A 20,632-nucleotide genomic window follows, 5' to 3' on the forward strand; every position below is an offset into this window, starting at 1 on the left:
AGGCCAGAGATGTGCTGACTTGCTGAAGCATTCAAAGGAGATTAGTGCATTTGTTTGCACAGCTTTACATCCAAACACTTGGACACATCCAAACAGGAGCAAACACTTTGGAGCTGCATAGGGAACTTTGCACAGCCTGGAAAGCAGAGGCAGTGTCCTCTCACTGAGTTTTACACCACATGCGGCATGGGTCTGACTTCCTCAGAAAGAGTGACTAGGATGACATCCTTCAAAAAGGCACCCAATCTGCGTCAATAATGTTGATATTCTCCAAGGTTGTTTCCTCAAGGATGAAGGATGCTTTGGTTTTCTGGAGATTTTGCTAATAACAAAGCAACTCTCACCCCTTAACATTTGTGATCAGTTTCCTGAATGTCAGCTTACAGATGCTGGCTCTTACCCTGCCTGTTCATATCAGGGAGCTGCAGTTCTCTCTGTGGAACAATCTATTCCCTATCCTCAAGTTCTTGATATAAAGGTTTCCTAAGTCCAAGATAAGTTTGTACATTTGCATGTACAAAAGTGAAAATCATGGGAACCACTTCTCTTTCTGTGGAAGTTGCTACAATAAGAAGACAATTTCAGACAATTTCTGACAGTTTCAGCCAGAGTGGTATCAAACTGCTATTGCCATTGTAACCTATGGCCCAGGTCTGATATTCTTAGAGGCAATTTCCCGCAGATTTTAATCTAGAAAGTAATTTACTTTTAAAATACTATCAAACACAAACCCAAAAATAATTTGTCAGATAGACTGCCACTGAAAGTTGTGTGTAGTTTTATTTCAACATATCAAGCACAAACAGGTTTCCCCTAACTGGGGAATATGACAAGGAATGTACTTAAAAATTTGGAAACATTTACATTGAAAGATAGCCCAGACTGGCACCACCACTAAGTATTTTAAGGCTGTATATATAGCAGTACTTACCACTTGGAACTACTTCAGGCCAGAAAAGAAAGGCTTAGTATTGTCTGCAGTCTACAGAAAATATTGCAAATCTTTAAAAAATGGTGTAAAATAGGAAGACTATTAACAGGGTTGAACAATGCAGTGGCAAAACCCTCCCTCTTTCCTGACCTTTGACAATAAATGTGCCTAAGCCCGAACACACGTACACCTACATCGCTCCCATCCTCCTCACCTATGCTGGGGCAGTGGATTTCTCTCTACAATGCTAGTGTGTGATATTATAAAACAGCCATATAGCAAATAATAACAAGAAGAGTAAGTGACCAGGTTTTACAAACAGGCGTGCGTGTCTGACATCACCCTCAAAGGGCCAGACCCAGGACACCCAGTCAGCTCCGTAATCAGACAAGGAGCTTTCACTGGATACTTCCCATTTCCTAAAGCAGAATGGCTCTAGGAAATTGTGTATATTTACAGTTTCTGTGGAATGGAAAATAAAACACATCCTGAGGTCCCATTCTGCATGGGCTGACTAAACAGATGACTTAATATCCCAGGGCTGGATTTTTTGGACCAACATCAACTCGCTCCTGTAATTAAAGGCAGCCGGACAGGCACCATGGACATCAGTTCTTTACAGCTCCCCAGCTGCTCTTCCTCACTCCTGGAGCTATGACCCAGGCCACCATGACTTTTCCAAAATGTTGAGGTGATTATCATTTTGGGGTTACCAATACTGCTGGGTAATTATTAATTGCATCAGAAAATGACAAAACATAGAAAACAAATTGCACAATTAAAGCTACATTTGGCTTCAGCATTAAGGCCCATACAGGTTAAGAGGTCCTTGAAGATGTACATGTAAAAGGCAAAAAATGACATAATCTGCAGGAACAAAGTTTTGCAGCTTCCTAGGTCCCTTTTAACCTCGTTTTTCCACTTCCTTCCACCTCTGTCGTGTTGGTTCTAAAGTGCTTTGGTGCCTCGCTGGGCGCCTTGCGCGAGTGGCCCCCTCCTGCAGCCAGTGATCATTATTGCTGCCAAATGTAGTGATTTTATTTGAAGACATAATTGATGAAGAGTTGACACGTAAGAAAGATGCAGAGGAGAAACCAACAGCGAGAGTCCAGGAGGAAGCTTTCCGAAGAGGCCTTCCTGTGGAAGGACTTTTTGTTCAGAGCGCTGAGGTTTCTGCAAAAGAAAGCAACATGATTATTTGTGTGTTGGAGAGAAGTGTGCCTTCACACACGTGTGCACACCACGAACTTCCCCACCAGGAGGGAACCCTGCACTTTGGTGACACCCTTAGGGGTAGAGCAGTGTGCCCCCCCAGACTTTGCCTTCCTTTTTAACAGGAAGATTAGTGTTTCTGGCTGCAGCTGGTTGGCATGGGAAGGGCACAAACCCCAAGAAATCTCTTCATCCAGCACTCACTCATAGCCCTGTGAGTTTTAACCTGTGCCCTAACCTTCCCAAACCTGCCCTGGACACCCCCAGGAGCTGCAGCAAAGCTAACAGCATATCACCAATGACTCTGGCATCCAGAAGGGGTAGATTTCACATGGGATCCCACCTCACTGAAGCCTTGGCAGGGCTGGATAATACTCCTCACACAGAGAGGAATCAGCAGGGCTCCCTGGAGCTGAACTAGCAGTTAATTCCTCCCCACAGGAGTCTGCAGGGCAAAGCCCACTGTCAGCAGTAGATGTGGTTACTGTTTCCTTCAGATGGCAACCAGCAATTTGTACAAAAAACTGGAAATTAGTGCTTTTCTCCATGGAGCCCAGTTTTTCAGAACACATACCCTGCAAACTGAGGAAGTTCCTAACATGCTGCATGGATCAGAAGGCCACACATTCTGCCTGGCAGAGATTTATTTTTAGCCAGGGCCTGGCCCAGCCCTTTTCAGTCAGGAGTACCTTGAGCTGAGTAACATCCTGAGGGTGATACTTTTCGCTCAGAAAGAGACTGTTAAGGGGAAGTTAACGGTTTCAAGCAGAGTCTGGGTTTGTCTTTGCAGTATAAGTGGTTAGTTTATCTGCAACAACTTGAACTGCACTCCTGCAGCTCACAGAGACATTCTAAAGACCACAGTAAAGAGTTAAATGCACACAGTTATTTTTAACCCATTAAAATCATTGTTTGATGACAGCAAATGGTTACCTGTGTATGTCCTGTTGGGCTTTCTGTACGGATAAGACAGCTGAGTGAATTTCTTTCAGGTGGTTCATTTCTTTCCCACACTGAGCGCACAGGCTTTCAAACCCTGTGGCAAAGCATTGAAGGACAATTATGTTTTGCATCACCATTCTGGTGGTAGGGAAACACAACACAGCAAGTGGGTGGCTGTGAACTAATTGTCACTGCTAGGGGGGACACTTTCAGGAGGAAACATGGGGAGGAGACAGGGAACAGAATCTTCCAGGCAGAAGATCCAGGTCACTCCTGTGACTCTGGGTCAGGGTGCTTCTCAGTCAGCTCTAAGGAAACAATGCTCCTCAGCTCAGGGGAGGAGAGAGAAGTGCTCACACCTGCTCACTCTCTCAAACATTCAAGGTCACCTCTAACAAAGGCAGAGAAAAGAGAGAGAAACACAGCCTGTTTCCTGTGTGTTGATTGGAATGTCACTGTATTTTTCCAGTTTTGCCAGGAGATGGGAAGTCCTTGTTGTAAGGCAGAAACAGCACATACAGAGAGAGAACAGAAAAGCAGAACATTCCCTGTGATGCCTGTGGGCTGTTGGCCCATGGTATTAACTGGGCTGGGAAATGTCCCAGGGCTGGCTCAAGAATTAAAGTAGCAACGAAAGAACATTAAAGCTTGACCCAGTGACACCCAGATACTTACCATCATCATCTGAGAGCTCCTGCACTGACTCTGGCGTTGAACAGCTGCTCTCTGTGTTCTGGCTGTGGTTGGAAGGCTGATCACTGGTTTTGCGGCGCCTGCAGTCTTTGGCAGACCTCTGGATAAAACAGGGATTAGATGTGACTCAGTCTCTACCACATTGAAGAGGTGTGTGATTGCTTTAAACAAAACAATTTGGGGTGCTGGGAAATAAGTGTGATATTGTGAAGTTTGATTGCTTTCTCAGCAACTCCTAGTAGTGGACTCTGGCAGCTACTTAAGGATATTATACACGTGCCTCATACAGGAGCATTTCCCCAAGTGACAACATTCTCAAGACACCTATCCAAATTATTCCTCTTGTAGCTTTAACTGACACATACTAGAGATGAGCCTTAGAGTTCCTTTGTTGAATTATGTACCTAACTTGGCCAGGTACGTAAGAGAAAGCTAGAAAAGAAGGAAAAAATTAGAATAAACTTTCCCAGCAATGATTTTTCAGAAGGTGCATGGAGGATCTAAACATCATGGAATTTTTATGCCTAGTTTCTTGATGCATTTTGGAAAGTTTTGCCCTCTCTCTAAGATGAGTAAACCAAACACATTAATTCGAACTTCTCACTACAGGGTCTGAAAAGCAGTCATGAACTCCAACTTCCCCACTGAATCAGAGACATTCCAGTGTGGGGCATTACAAAAGAAAAGTCTCTGTAGATAATAAGATACAAGTTTTTCAGCGTAATATGGGTTATACTTAGCAAGTTTAGCAGCTCTACATTTGCAAAGTGTGTTATGAATGACAGGTATTGCTCCAAAGATGGAAGCACTGAAATAGGAGAGTATTATCACTGTATTAGGGAAAGGATGGAAAGATGTTTCTTGTCTTGTCTGAGAGAGTGAATGATAAAGGCTCATGGCAGAGACTGAAACTGAAGTCAGGGGGTCTCAGTTATGTACTCCAAAACCTACAGGAAGTTTTCTGCTTTGGAAACACTGAACAGTAAAGTTCAGCTCAGTCATATGCAAAATTCAGTGTAAGAGTCACTGTCACTAGCATTGGGTGGAAGAAAAATGCCAAAATTGATAGAATGAATCAATCAGTAATTATAATTCCTGGGAGCTAATAATGGTATAATACTGCAGGTCTATAGTCACAAGCTATATTTACCCAAAACAAAACTTTCAGCTTATGCTGTGCTTTTACATGAAAATGCTGTAGAAAAAGAGCTGTGTATCTAAACAATCATAAAGAAGATGATAATCCCCAGAACAAGCTTTTTACCTTGTGCCGCGTAATTTGATTGTTTATGCATGTTGCTTTGTGGTTTGACATCCTTGTGGATAAGTGTCTTTCCATTGTCTGAAGTATTCCATCCTTCTCAAATTGGGCAATGTCGTTCAAAGGATCCCAAGGCCTTAGACTTTTGAGACCAAATGAGAAAAATTCATCAGAAAAGCAAGAATCCCACATTAGCCCAATACACTAATTCCACATGCATCAGGGCAGGCAATCATCCCTGACAGCAGCCAGACTTTACAGATGCAGTGACAGGACTAACAGAAAGTTCCCTGCACATTCACAGCTCCTTGCAATGAGTGTGGGGGTTCAGTCTCCAGAGGCTTTGCCCTTGTTGCCCAGGGGAGGAGAGCACAGTTGTTAACTCTGCTCTGAACAGTGCAGAAAAGCTCTGCTAAATGACTCTGCCCTTCATTGCAGCAATAGGAATTTTCATCAATGACACAGTGGATTTTCCATTGCCACGCCCTCATTTCCAGCTATTCCCAATTAGTATCATGAACATGTATTCTAATGATGACATGGAGCTCAGAAAGGGCAAGCTCTGGACATAGTTTTGGGGAATGGCAGGGCTGCAATGACAGGTCTGTAGCCCTGCTTGCATCCCTGGGAATCAGGCAGTGCGATGTGTTGGGAACCCCAAGCCCAGCACTCACTCCTCGTATTTGTAGCGCCACTCGTTGGTGCTGGCATCGTGCCGGAACAGCAGCGGTTTCCATTCCGCGCCGCTTTCCCTCCGCTCCCGGGCGGCGTTCCTCTGCTCCTCCTCCAGCACAAACTTCTCCTGCGTCGCCTTGTGCTGGTCACCTTTGTTTATTGCACTGGTAACGTGCTGCCAAAGCCTAGGAATAATCAAGGAAGGAAGTTAAACCACCTTAGAACCAGCAATATATTTTGCCAGCTGGAACTTTGGAGCAGAAACTTGTTGGGTGTATTGAAACACCAGCAGAACAGTACCAGGATTGCTCAGCCTCTGTTTTTAGCTTGTAAGTTAAAGAAACTGAGAAAGGCAATTCTGAATGCTGTATAGGTGACCTGCTGAAGGAACTTTCTCTTAGATAACATCACCTTCAACAATAATTGAGTTCTTCAGTGCTGTCTGTTATTGAATTCTTATGCTGCTGTCATAGAAAGTTGTGTTCAACTCACTGGGATCTGTGGTCTCTTTAGGTGATTGGTGGAGAATCTGTTCTGTTCCTCATCCTTTCAGGCATTTCTGTTTAGAAGCCTTTGCATCAAAGTCTATACCCAAAACAAGTCTTTATATTTAAAATTTAGAAGCACTGGAAAATGAACTTATGCGCACATCTTGTAGCTGCACATGCATCTCCTATACAGGACTAAAAGCAGATCTGTAGGAAGCTGATGCAATCCACAAGCAACAAGCATGTCCTCATGCTTACAAGCTGTAATCATGAACACTTGTTTGCAGCTGCCAAAGACTAAGTGATCTATTATATGAGTTGTTCTCATTGAGCATCTGCCCTGGGGAGAGGATCTGCCTTCTACCAGAGAAAAATTACTTTTTTTTACTATAGCCAAGCTCTGATCAGCCTCTCCACAGTTCTTCTAATCAGAGCACTTTAATCTTAATTTCAGATTGGAAATACTTCTGAGACTAGCAACTAGCCTTCCCAAAATATTACTGTATGCTTTAGTGTTTAGAATGTGCACAGGAGATCCAAGCTTTTCCATTATTCCCAGCTCCACAAAACACCTGTCCACCATTAAGAAGATGAATTCATTACTGCATTTAATTTGGAGCTTGCTGTGAAGCTCTTAATTTAAAAGTGATCCTGAAGCTTTCATCGTATTTCTATTACCATACAATAACACAGCACTTTCAAAAATGCAGCTTCTTAGATAAGTAACTGGATGCAGAGCAATGCCTTCCTTTCATTTTTAATAAGTCACTTCCCTATCTCTGTGTATGAATAATTTCTCCCAGAAACAAAGGAAGGAAACTCAGTGATGGGGATGGGGCAGGGAGGAGTGAAATAACAACCTGAGAATATATTTTGGCGGTGTAAAGCCTCTCCTAAAGAATGTAGTGGTGTAAAGAGTGAGTCCCCTAATTCTTTGAACCTTTGAATTCTTTGAAGAGTGACAGCACAAAATTGTTTGACAAGGGTAAATTACTCCATCAAGAGTAGCATATGTCAGACAATGAGACCCTCCATGGTGAGCTGCATGACAGTATGAGCTTCAGAGATTCCACAACAATTGTGAAAATAGGTAATTTGCAGCACTGCAGGGAAGACTAAGCAATTTAGGCAGAATATAACCTGGATTAGATGGCAATTTATTCATGCAACTGTCAGCATAATAAGGAGTTTGGTGGAATGTCTGTTAGGGAACTCTGTAACTTTTCCTTATTCCTCCTTCTCTTGGATGCATGAAACATTATTAATCTCTCATATAGCAAAGGGAGCCAGCTCTGGCCATAAACTCTGGTAAACAGAGAACTGGAGATTCTTTGCCCACAAGACCAAAATTCTCCTTTAAAGAATCTCCTTCTGAAGATTAAGAGAAAAATGTACTGCAATCTGCCCTGCTTTGCAGAGTTAACACATCTGTAACTTATACAAATACAGACTTTATTGCTCATAATGCCCACTGCTGTTGATGCCTTGTGAAGGCTGACCTAGAACAGAGACCTAGATGGAGCTAAAGAATAAAGTAGGGATTTATTAGAAGGCCTCAATGGATCCACCTTGGGCAGCACAAGAGCCCAGCCAGGGCTACACCAAAGATGAAGCAAAATGGTCACAAAATGGTCACAAAATGGACGACTGGTCATGGGGTCTCTCACTTTTATAAGTTCTGGTCCATTTTCATATTGGAGTTAATTGTCCAATTATAACTTAACTTCTGAAGTCCCATCTCTCTTGTTTTCCTCTCTTCAGTTTATGTTGTTTATGCTTTGGGGCCTGAAATTTGGATCATTTGTCCCTGGTCCCGAGATAGTCTACCTACTCTGTGAAGAGAGCTCACCATCCCCTAATGTGAAGCTCAGAAGTACTAAAGCAGTACAGATCTGAAAAAATATAAAAGCTAAAACCCGAGGCATCACTTTCCAAACTAAATTTTTGTGTGTTTTCATTTTCATGCAATCCCTTTCTTTACGTATAAAAAGAGGAATCTTTTTAGGATGATGTGATGCAACACCAAAATCAGATGTCCACAGAGAAGTGCACAACGTAATGCAGAGCCAGGCAGCAACTGCATGTGCTGGCTTGGGATTTTGCCTGGTGCTGGCTGACTGTAGTGGAGAGGAAGCACAACTAATTTGATTAAAGCCAGCCAGCCCCACATAACTCTGCTCAACTCTTGCTCAACAACTGTACAGTGTGCATTATTCATTTCTTCCATTTTCTAAGTGTATTGGGTTTGCATGGCCGGGTTTTTGGCAACAGGGGTGCTAGAGAGGAGGCTTCTGTGGAAAGCTCCAGAAGCTTCCACAACATCTGGTAGAGTCCTGATGGCTCCAAATATGGACATGGTGCTGGCCAACACTGGGGTGGGGTAATGCCTCTGTCATGACCTACTGAGGAAGAAATCACAAGAAAGGTTGTGGCACAGTTTTAATTGTGACTGGAGAAGAGTGGGGTGAGGACATGTGAGAGGAACAGTCCTGCAGACACCAAGGTCAGTGCAGAAGGAGCAGGAGGAGGTGCTCCAGGTGCCTCCTCCTGCCAGATTCCTCTGCAGCCTGTGGAGCAGCCTGTCCATGAAGGACCCTGAGGAAGAGTGATGCATGCTACAGCAGGATGGACTCGCACTGCAGCAGTTTGCAAGGAGCTGCTGCTCCTGAGATGGAGCCATGTTGGAGAAGTTAATGGAGAACTGTATCCTGTGGAAGGGACTCCACAGTGCAGCAGTAAAGGACTCCTCTCCCTGAGCAACAGGAGAAGCCATGGGTGACAAACTGACTGAAACCCCCACCTTCCTGTCTTTCCTTGTACTACTGGGAGAGGAGGTAGAGCTGTGAAGGAGGGAGGGGTGGGGGGAAGGTGGTTTCAGGGGCTTATTTTACTTCTCATTATCCTGGTTGGATTTTTTTAGCAATAAATTTATTTTATTCTTGAGCCTGTTTTGCCCTCAATGGTAACTGACAATTATTTTCTCACAGTCCTTAACTCATTAACTCTTCATTAATTTTTCTCTTCTCTGTCCAGCTGCAGAAAAGAGTGAATGAGTGATTTTCTTGGGTACTGGCATCCAGCCAGGGTCAAACTCGACACTAAGTTATGTGCCTGTTTTATGTAACCTAGATCATCCTACAAAGCCTGGTGCAGACGGCATTGGAGATCTCAGCTGAGATTATGCGGCAGGGTTAAACATCTGTTTAATTACATTCATTCATAAAATCCTGTTATGTGGTTCAAAGTACTGCTCTGTGGATGCCAGGACTTCCCACAATTCCTACATGTACTTTAAGAGCTTGTGGTTGAAATAACCCTTCTTAACAAGGTATCCAACCTCAGGATGACATCCTGCCCTTTTATAAAATGCTCCAGCAGTTACAACAATCTCTGGAGTCCAGGCAGAATTGTTATTTTAAGCAGATAAAATGTAGCCTCTGCTGTTTCTCAGCCCAGTTTGATTTTAGAGCTGTACTTCATGGAAACACTCCAGAGTCAATAGTCTGGAAAGAAACAGGTAAATGGCTGGGTAACATGTGCCAAAAAAGCAGGTCACTGCCTTTCCAGGACTGTGCTGAGGAATTGGAGGAGTCCTGCTGATGACAGAGGCAGCAGTGAGATGCTCCCCGAGCTCCCCACCTCTCTGACTCAAAGTCTGTCTGCTCCTCAAACAGCACAATGTGGCGCTTCAGCCTCTGCCTGCGCACTTCGCTCGTCGGGTTCCAGAACGTTTCTGTGCTCCCATTTTTCAGCTCGTTTATATGCACTTCTCCATCCTGAGAAGGAAAAGCAAATGAATCCATGACAATCAGAAAACAAAGGCAGAAATTAATCCTGACAAATTGAAGCTGCTCCTGGATGATGATAAGGGATACCTGTTGGTTAGGAGGCTTCTTTCCTCCTCTGTCCCATAAAATCTCACCGAACACTTCCTGAAAGTTTCTAAAATGAATGAGGCAAGGCATTGCCAGAAACAGTGGCTGCATTTACCATTAATCAGAGTAGAAAGGGACCTGGTTCCTTCTATTAAGTCTTGTCCCCAGACCTGAATGCCCACAGAAACCCTAAGATACTACTCTTTCACCACTGTTCCTCCCACCCAGCACATATAAAAACGATCCCCAGCTCTCTTTTCCAAAGTCTCCCTCAGCACTCCCTCTCCCATGTTCCATATGCTAGTTCCAGGACTGATCCCAGGTCCTCAAGAGACCTCCAGTGTGGAAAGCATGAGGTAGGCAGGCATTATCAAGCACCACTACGTGCATCTCTAACAAGCATATATACAAGCACTCAGCTGCTGCTGTGACCCTAGGACTGAGCAGCATTGGGATTTACTTCCCTTCTTTGTTCAGGTGAGTCTGCAGGTCCCAAGGCAAGGACAATTCAGGTGTAAGGATTTCTGTCAGAAAAGCCAGGAGAGCAGGCCAGTACTCCCAGTGGGGAAGGAGGAGAACCAACACCATCCTTACCCCACTGCACAGCAGCTCCTCTGTTCACAGCACACTGCTGCAAGCAGCACCTCACAGAGCCACCACTCCAAAGCCATTTAACTTCTTGTATACATCACTGCAGTTTGTGCACCACTAACACCCAGGACAAAGATCAAGGGAGGAGGGTAAAAGCAGAAGGCTGAGAGCTGAGCAGCACTCAACCTTGTGGCTCAGGAGAGCCCCTGGATGATGGGCTCTCACGGGTGGTGTTGGCAGGACCCACTGCAGACAAGGTACTCCACAGCCCAGCACAACTCACCACTGACAGGGCTCATCCTGCAGGACAGCGAGCTCAGAATGGAGCAAATCCCTTGTGCATGCTTAGAATGGGAAAATCTCCCAATTTCAAAATGGTCATTAGCTTTTTATGTAAAAAGACAGATTGCCTGACAGGACAAGTCCAGTCCAGTACCAAAGGCTACACTGTGGTTAGGACCTCACTATAGTAAGGGTATCCAGGCATGTTTCACCTGGCTTTCTTTAAATACCTCTTTTAGATGAGACAAATCTTGTCTCAGAAATGTCAATTTCTACAGACTGGCAAGGGAGCACAGACCAACTGCAATGATGATGTAGATGCTCAAATTTGCTCAGAGAAATACCCAGATGTCCAGGCCAAAGCCAAGGGTCACTGCTTTTGTTTTAGGTACCAGGAGTTCCAATCAAAATTAGACTACATCATTCACTATGCAACTTTATTCTTGCTGGATTTTGGCTTGAGGCTGGCTCTGAGTGAATCACTTGTGTATACTGAGTGTACTACATCATTTACTATGCAACTTTATTGTTGGATTTTGGCTTGAGGCTGGCTCTGAGTGAATCACTTGTGTATACTGAGTGCACAAAGGTGCCGGGTGCTCTGCTGGCTGTTCTGAGCTGACCATAGAGATAATATCCTCACCAAATCGATGCCTCTGTCCCTCAGCTGATGAACAGGGTAGTAATCGTATTCTGCCATAAAGGTTTGCTGTGAAAATAATGAATTCAAACCCCTCTAAATTCTTCCCTGAATCCCAGCCTAACTGTGGAAGTACTGAACACTCCAGACAAAAGGCAGCCTCAAGGTCTTTACAATCACACCTCATACACATTATGTCCTGCCATGATGCTTGCCCTAAGCCTCAGACCCTAAATACAGGCCCATTGCTTTTGGTGAGGAACCCCCCTACTGTTGCCAGCTTCCTCAGGCTCTGGGAGTGCAGCGCTCCTTTCACTGCAGATGGATGGGACTACTGCAGCGTAAATGAGCTCCACAGGTACCTTCAGAGGTGTGGCCGAGGCTGTGCTCACCAGCATGCCCTGGGGCTGGGGGGAACAGGCAGGACAGGGCCCTCCCAGTGCCCATTCCAGTGCAGGGAGCCTGCCAAGGGCTGCTAGCCCTCCCTGGAACCCTGCAGCCACGGGCTCCTAACCTGCCAGCAACTTTGAATATCAAATGTTACCCAGTGTCCAGTGAGACTCGCCAGCACTTCTTCTCCACATTTAATCTTCCCCGAGATCTGATTAATGCTCGTGCTGCCACCGAAGAAGGGCTGTCAGGGGAGAAGAGAAACAGCAAACGTGTTCAGTCTAGTGAGGACTGGAAGGGAGCCAACAGAGAGATGCAACAGGAGGGAAGGAAAGTGCAACTGGCTGACTTATAGTATTTCTGGGGAAAGGCAGAATGAATTCTAACATGGATTTTGACTGTCTCACATTGTGCCCCCTTCCTTTTGTTTGTAATACCACAAACACTGCAGTTGCAGGTAGGGAGATAAGCCTTGAGGTGCATTAACACTCAGGAATGCAAGGTCTCATATTTATTGGAAATATACTTATTTATTGTCAGCCAGACATCAGGATAAGTGTACATGGACAACTCTTTCCCACTGTACAGAATCACAGCCTTTGCACCCTTGTCCAAAGAAAAGGAGCAGCACTAGTGGGGACTCTTCCTGCTTATGGGACAGCAACAGCAGTGTGGCACTGCTGCTGACAGCATGTGTGTCAAGTCTCCAGCATGAAGAAGCTCTGAACAGCAAAAAAAACAACAAACCAAAGAAAAAGGGTATTTCCAGAGTCAAGGAAAATAAATAAATAAATCCCAGAACAAGGGAAAACTCCACCATCTCCTAGATGCCAAACACAGGAAATGCCAGTGACAGTGTGAGCCGCTCTTCCATTCACAGAATACACCTCTTCAGACATTTTAGCAAGCACTTTCTGAAAACATTTGTGCAAGCTTTTGTGTGTGGGTGTGTGTGTGTTAAATAACAAAATAAACCCAAATTTCACACAACACCCATGGATATAATAATCACATGTATCTTAAACACCAATCTCTGGTACATATTCAAATTAAGAACAAAGTTAAGGGGTTTACCTGCAACTTCTCACAAGTCTACTAAAATAGACAGCTAGGAAATGCTCAAAGCAGAGCATGTAATTACATCATCAGGACTTTTCAGAAACATGTTTGGATGAATCACACTGTTTTCAAGCCAGAAAAGAAGCACCTTAGGCTCTAAAGTGTTTGTAAGTTTGAGATGACACCCAAGTCAGGGAAATATGTCCTCAACCCAGTACACCAGATCTATTGGAAAAATAGGCTTTAAAGACAAGTATGTGCAAATGTCAGGGAAGTACAGGAGCAAGAGTTCTAGTGAGTTTGTACATTCACTAGATTTTGCAAGCAAAACTAATCATTCCTGCTAAAACGGAAGCCACACTGTAAATTGCGAAACTTTCAGAACAAAAGCCAGTAGCCAGAAAAAGTCATGTAAAACTAAGGCTTCCTGGGATCAGTTTGAGTTGCACAAGGCAAAACCAGCAGCAGGGTGACACCTTCTCTCCAGGCAGGTCCCACTCTGGTGCTCACATTATCAATTATCAATTATCAAACCCTGCCTGGGCACAGGGGCAAGCCTGAGACCCACTCAAAATGGGGCCATTTTTAAGGTATCTTACCTTTAGCTTGAATTCCAGTTCTGCCCTGTGGTTGGTTTTCTCACAGTCAATGGTAACTTTCCCTCCAAGCTCCATTGTCATGGTACCATATAAAAGTCCTGAAAGGAAAAAAAAGAGGCTTAAGAGAGGCCTCAGTGGAAGCAACCTGCTTTCTCAAGTAAACCTGGCTCTCGCTGACACACTGTGAAATTCATCACTTGGCTTAAAGTTTTGAAAAGACAGAACTGGAGTTTCTAGGAAATGGCTGTTTACGATAAGCATGAAGAACCTCCCCGAGTCCATATTCCACATTTCTAACACCAGCTAGAAAACAGCCTGACTCACAGGTGCACCTGTGACAAGCTGAAAGTGAGACAGGAAAAATGAAGGAAGTTGTGCCCAGCAACCTCATTCATATTTGTGCCTAAACAGACCCAGTCGGTTCTCTCAGGGTGATTGAAGAAGAGAGAAGCTGTAATGGGATTCACCAGAATCTGGGAGACTAGAGGTCATGAGGGAACTTGTGACACATGTTTACCATTTGCTGAAGGTCATTTGCAGAAAAAGAAAAATTGGTAAGAAGAAGATTTACGGAAAGGAATACTTCACAGAGATCATGATATTATGAGGTTATTGTTTTCAGGTACCCAGGCCCTTCTAAATATAAACTTAGAAGTCAGTGTGCCAAATTAAAAAATACTCAACCAAAATTGGATTTGATTGCTGATTTTTACTCTGCAGTGAAAATGATGCAGACAGAGCTTCCTGAGGAGCAGTGAATGAGCAGCCATGCCCCAGGCTCAGCACACACTGGCTCTATGAGCAAAGCCTCACCAGCAGCAGCAGCAAGCCTCACTGAGGCAGTTCATACTCTGAGAAGTACAATGATTAGAGTAACAAACAAATGGCAAGAGAACTCAGGAATTTCCTTTATCCTCAAAAAGCCAGAAAATATATCAAGCAATTTCAGCGTTAACATAATAAAAACTTTTTCTCTTAAGAAGCTCAGAAATGTAGTCTTGTTCTTTTCATCTTATCTACAGTGCATATATGCAGTATTTTTCTGTTTCTGCATAGTGTGAAAGCTAACATTGATGGGCCTAATTCTCTCCTGGGCTGTGCACAGGTAAACCAGAAAGACTTCAGTGAGGATTACTGAAGGTCTGCTGAGTGCTGTGACTCATGGGGGGCTCTCTGGAGTTACCAGGCCCTGTGCTGTCAGCTGCTTGAGAGGGGAGAGCCAGAGCAAAGCTAGTCAGCAAGACACCATTTTGTGACTCTGTTTGCTTCCTATTTGAAGAATCATACCTTACCTTTACAGTGGGCATATGGCATAGTGATTATATACTCTTCCCCTCTGCTTAGAAACATAAGCTTTGCTTTCCCGTCCAACAATGCAGAAAGTGAGTTGCCTAGAATTTAAAAAAAACACACATGAAAAAGTCATGTTATACTTTGCCTCTCCTCCTACTTTAGAAAAAGCATTTCCATTCAAATGTAGGTCACTAGTGAAAGAAGAGATGAAATGCTCAAAATTTAGGACCCTGCAAATCATGCACAGCTGGAGGCAGGCAGTTCTAACAAACTCTGCAGCTCTTACTTGCTCTGGCATTTAGCCCCTCTTGGAGAAAGAGCAGCAGATTTTAAGAGGTCATTAGTGGGAGCTTAGAACTTTCTTAGGTCCTCCAGCTCTCACAATTTTTCTGATTGTGGATTGTAGGTGTAGAAGAAGGGACTACAAGTAACCTTGCCCTAATAAGTTGAACTAATGTTGCACAAATTACCAAAGTTTAACTAATTACCAAAGAAGAACAAAAGTTGTACTAATTACCAAAGAAGAACAGCCTCGCCCTTAATGAGTTGTAGCTGTGACTAACAAAGATAAGTGTGACAAAGGAACTGAGTTGGCCCGTCAGGGGGAATCCTTGAGGAAGAAGGCCTAGAGGAAGAAGACCTTGAGGAGATAGAGGAGCCCTGAGGAAGAACAAAACAAGGAAGAGAGCTGCTGCTACAAAAGATCTGATGTGAGGTCAGTCTGGGTCTGACAGAGTTAGAGGCTGCTGTTGGAGCCTGCAGTCACATTCAAGCTCGGTAAAAGCCTGCAGTCAGAGGCAGCAAGGAAATACTTGCAGTCATGTTCCAGCAGGAATAGCCACCTCAGACAAGTCCTCAGACAGTCAGAGTCTGTCAGAGAAGCCAACAGCAGGAACTTGCTGCAGTCAGTCAGGATGGCTAAGTTATAAAGAAGAATAAACCAGGACCCTTTTCACATTTTTAAATAAGAGTCAGTGTCTTGGCTCGTTTCTACCCCTAACGAGAGGTCTGCTGCAACAGGGGATGATCCCAAATAAAAAATGAAATTGCCAGAAGGACAGCAAAGACTATCTTAAAGTGTTTTGGCAAACACACTCAGCAGAGGACAGTAATTACAAAATGTTTGTCTAAACAAAAAACTAATTTCAAACAGGAACAGTGTTTCAGAGCCTGGAGTTATGCTGTTTCCATTGATATTAAATGACTGGAGGACATTTTGAAGGTCTGGGCTTCAACCCCACAGGACTCTGGGAGCCAGATAAAGGTTCAAATCTATTCAGAGACTTTTGTGTTTGTTGCCTGAGTGCCAGAGAGCTGAAATGTAACTCATCCATGAGCACATACCAAGTGCATACTGACAATCCCATATATTATTGTCAGCCTTTGCCTTCTGAAAAACAGATTTTTAAAGCTCTCAATCTTTCTCTCTGTTTTTTTATTTCTTTTAACATCAGAGTGGTGTCACACTGAAATGGTGGAAATGGGGAAGGAGAGCCAAGTCAAGGACTTAGGCTATCCTGGTGATAGAACTGTCAACCATTTCTTAGTTCTTAACTCTCAATACACTCAGGGATGATGGAAAAACAAACCAAAACTGATGCCACAACATTACCTGGAGGAGGCCTAGACTTAATGCCTTACCATAAAACTTGGACCTAGCTAGAATGCTGCCAGAAATGCAGAATCCATCCTTCCTATTGCTGACGTGAAAAGCTGACACTGGTGGGTGATGGGACACCTAGGACAAAAGCAGGCAGGGGTCATTTAGAGCAGTGTGCATAGGCCAAGCAGAGGGAGGGTGCAAAATACAGGGGGAACACAGTACATGACACCATTATTATGTATGAGAGCATTATACATCTAATCTTTCTCCCCCACCCTGTATTTTCTTGAACTTGTGCACATAAGATGACTTTCAGGCAATAGGTAAAGTGTAAGGTTTTCAAGACAACAAATGAACAGTGCAGAACCTCAGTGCAGCATTTGAATAACCTCCATGAAATGCATGCAGTGATTGAAATAAAAATTTTAACAAAGCTAAAATTATCTAATCAAATAGGGGAAAAATGTGTGTGAAACTGGGAGTCCCTTTACCAAAGACCACACAGTTCTCAGATTCCTTTATTAACATGATAAATCTCAAACTACACTTTGTTAGGCCAGTTAACTTATGAGCTCTGCCCTTCATTTAATCACAAAGACATAGAGACAAGTCCTCAATTTACTCCTATTAAAATAATAATAAAAAGTTTAGAAATAAAAAGATGGAAGGATTTGGTTGTGTGTTTTATGCCCCTTTTGACAGAGGCAATACAACCCCCATTTTATTAACAATAAGAAAACAGTAGGGTAGAATCCCATTGAAGAAGCTGATGTTATATAGGGAAGACCTGCTGTTATGATCTTGAGTGCCTACCAAGCCTCACATAATTTCTGTAAATCTGCAAAGAAAAAAGATCAGCTGCCAGTTTACCCCAGGTTCTGCTCTGCCTGTTTACACAGAGCTCCTAGGGTGAGAGGAGTAGTGTGTTTCTGTGCATGGAGGTGCAAGCAGGTTGGTGGTGGCAACAGTTGAGCATCCAAACAATAACTCACCTGTTCTGCTATGTAAAATGTGTGACTGTTCGTCTGGGGGTGAAACCAACAGCAGCGAAATGTCTCTCCCAGAATAGGGTTGTATGGCTTTTTTATTCCCTGAAAAACCAAGTAATCAAAACCTGCTACAAATGAAGATTTGCAATCCAATGCTACAGATGGCCACAAAACAACACAGTAATTTTTTTCTTGGATGCTTTACACAAAGTCAATCACAAGAATAAAAACTGAAGAACTAGTTATAGATCCATCTAATCTAATCTCTTCATCCCAGCCATGGAGTAATCTGCTATTCTCACCATTTTAATATTTAATACTGCCCAATCAAAGATGATCAAACTTTATTATTGTTACTACTATACACTGCAAGGGCACACTGATGTGGGAACATGGCACAGTGGTACTAATTGGCCAGAAAAGAGAAAAGAAGACCTGCTTTCAGCAAAGGGGAAAACCTTGCATCCCAGGGCATGTTACTTGTTGATTACTAGTTTTACTTTCTAACTGTGCAGTGCAAAGGCTCTGGGGTTGATTGTCACTATTTTGCATTCACTGTCTGCTCTGAAACCAAATGCAACCCCAGTTTTAAAAGTAATGGTCAAAGTCTTCTGAGCAGTAAAAGAGGTAAAGTCTCAAAAGAAAGGCAACAGAGAAATTAAACAAAACCACAGCAGAAGATTTCAATGCCCATTACAACCCCAATTTCATATCTCATTTTACCTTTGGCTTCTTATAGAAGCCGGACAGATACCACCTCAGAACTTGCTTCATCCGGGTGTATGGATCATCCTCAAGGACAGCCCTGCAGAATGGAATAGAACATAAAATGTTCTTTATACTGGTCATACATACCATTAGCTTCTTACAGTATAATAACATCAATTTAAATCTATTTCCCCACAACTAAAGAGAAGTAACTTCTGTTCTGCTGCCAATGAAAAAGGTATCTCCCAGCAGAAATATCTATTTTTCAGTAATGTATGTCATACAACACAATCATTAAAAAGTGGCACCACTTGCCCCACATTTCTGCAAACAGACCAATAAAATTTCTGGAGTGTATCAGGTTTGATTGGATATTGGAGTAGGTTAACGTCCTTCCACTTACACTAGCACTGAGTCACTGCCAGCAGAATAGTGTGAGTCATAAAAGTAAACCTATCCCATCAAGATCAAAAACTGTCTTTTTTTGTCTCTTTTTCTTTGCTTTCCTCTTTCGTAAAAGATTTTTAAAGCTGATGTGCTCCATGAGCTCTACCAGTACTTTGAGATTTCATACAATACTTCAGGTTGGAAGGGACTCCGAAAAGTCATCTCAGCCAGCACCTCCAAACAATGCTCAATGATGAAGCAGGAAGTAAACCAAACCAAAGGCATTCCTGGTATTTCCAACCATTCAGTCAGATTTAAAAATCAGCTTGGGTAAATTATTGCAAAATTCATTTAGAAGGATCACCCGAACCACAAATTAAACAATTTTTAATCAAAACCTCCAAACCTCTTGAAGTCTTCTTACATATCAGCACTGAGGAGAACTATTTCTTTAACTTCAGATGGTACATATACCACAAACAAGGCTTGAAAATACCATGATTCTGTAATTACCCAGAGAAAGTGGAATAAAAATGAGTAACTAGTGCTGCTATTAGAATATTGCACATCTTGGTTTTATAGTCCACTAAGTATATCTCATTTAGAAGGCAGGTCCTATCTGGAAGCAGAACATTTCCTATTTTCTACTCTGTTGCTCCCAGCAGGCCTCTATCATCAATGGTTTTAAAAGATGTTTCTTATTTATTTTTTAACCATGATAATTATATTGCTTCGGGGAACAGAAGTGCTTGACAATTTTGGTTGCTCCGTCCTATTCCCCTATTCGTGTATGTACACGAGCACACCAGGAGGTGGCACAGCTCTGTTGTGCAAAACTCCAAGGCATCGGCTGAATTCCCACCAGCTCCAGCCAACAGTGCCAAACACATCCATATGCAAAGGTGGGTTTGTCTGGTGTTTAACTTTTCCCTCCTTGTCCCTCACTGGCAGCATTTTTTAATCTATAAAAAGTCACTGAGCTGGTGCCTGGCTTGATCTGTGCTGAAGCCAGTGACCTCAGTACTATCTGGGAGCTTTCTGGCACACACAGAGACATGTTCCCAAGTACAGGAGAAGTGCCCAGGTCAGGCCCAGCCTGTGCTGCTTACTGGGAGAGCAGGTCAGCATGGTAGTAGTAGTCGGAGAGCTTGTTCAGGAAGGAGCGCGGCTCCAGGATGAAGGTGGGCAGCACCACCCGCGACAGGTCCATGCCAGGCCGCAGCTGCTTCAGCAGGATCCACATCAGGCTCTTGTTCTCCTCAGAGACGGTTTCTGTCTGAGACGACTCCCCTGTCTGCAGAGGCAAAGGGAACTTCAGGGCAGGCACAGAAAAACCATTCCCTGCGGGTACATTTCTCCAGGGTCCAAGCTGAGCCATGCACACTAGGCCCTGGCACAAGGGTGACCGCTCACCTACACCACTGCAGAGAGACATCAGCCATGTCTCAGTAGAAATGAACCCCCAAAGCAATCACGTGAGTGGAGCAGAAAGCCCTGGGTGCCTGGGAAGGCTGGCACGAGGCAGGGAGCACAGCTCTGCTGTGCTCCTTCCTGAGGCACTGCCTCCCCCAGGGCTGCCAGGGGCCAGCATGGAGCACCATTAGCCAAGGGCACTCTGCACTGCAGGCCCTCAGGAGGGGTGGACATGCCCAGAGCTGTCACAGCATCCCTGCGGCCTGGGGGATGCACAGAGGCAGCTCAGTCCCATTCTCCATAAACAAGAGATTATAAGATTCACTAGGATAGATGTAGAAAAATGTAGGCAGTAAACAAGTAATCAACAGAGAAAAGAAGCAGTCCTGTAACTTCCAGACAAGGCAAACTGTCAATATGGCAAAGGCCCCACTACCAGGTGAGAGGCACAAAAACTCCAGCACCTTCCAGTGCTGCTTAGAGCCCTTTGCAGCAGAAGTGAAGGTAAAAAAAGCCAGGAGTTATGCTGTGCTTTCAGTCCTGTGTAGTTCCTATGCATTCAATGGGTTTATGAGATGTGCAACATGCCTTTCACACCACT

General features: G+C 43.8%; 1 protein-coding gene across 7 annotated transcripts in view; it reads right to left on the reverse strand.

Annotated features, from left to right (window-relative positions):
- Window positions 1–761: 761 nt before the first annotated feature.
- The window catches only part of OSBPL5 (oxysterol binding protein like 5), a 172,922-nt gene continuing 153,051 nt past the window's right edge, over window positions 762–20,632 (reverse strand). For all 7 annotated transcript variants that reach the window (XM_058025711.1, XM_058025712.1, XM_058025713.1 and 4 more), the window contains 13 exons: window positions 19,728–19,912; window positions 18,247–18,328; window positions 17,527–17,625; window positions 16,573–16,669; window positions 14,931–15,029; window positions 13,639–13,736; window positions 12,135–12,224; window positions 9,842–9,978; window positions 5,714–5,899; window positions 5,043–5,181; window positions 3,761–3,878; window positions 3,077–3,179; window positions 762–2,104 (listed from right to left, as the gene is read on the reverse strand). In XM_058025711.1, coding sequence (XP_057881694.1) covers window positions 1,969–2,104; window positions 3,077–3,179; window positions 3,761–3,878; window positions 5,043–5,181; window positions 5,714–5,899; window positions 9,842–9,978; window positions 12,135–12,224; window positions 13,639–13,736; window positions 14,931–15,029; window positions 16,573–16,669; window positions 17,527–17,625; window positions 18,247–18,328; window positions 19,728–19,912 — 1,569 coding nt within the window. In that variant the 3' untranslated portion in view covers window positions 762–1,968. The remainder of the gene's footprint in view (window positions 2,105–3,076; window positions 3,180–3,760; window positions 3,879–5,042; window positions 5,182–5,713; window positions 5,900–9,841; window positions 9,979–12,134; window positions 12,225–13,638; window positions 13,737–14,930; window positions 15,030–16,572; window positions 16,670–17,526; window positions 17,626–18,246; window positions 18,329–19,727; window positions 19,913–20,632) is intronic.

Source organism: Melospiza georgiana, chromosome 6 (genome assembly GCF_028018845.1).
Source record: "Melospiza georgiana isolate bMelGeo1 chromosome 6, bMelGeo1.pri, whole genome shotgun sequence".
NCBI lineage: Eukaryota > Metazoa > Chordata > Aves > Passeriformes > Passerellidae > Melospiza > Melospiza georgiana.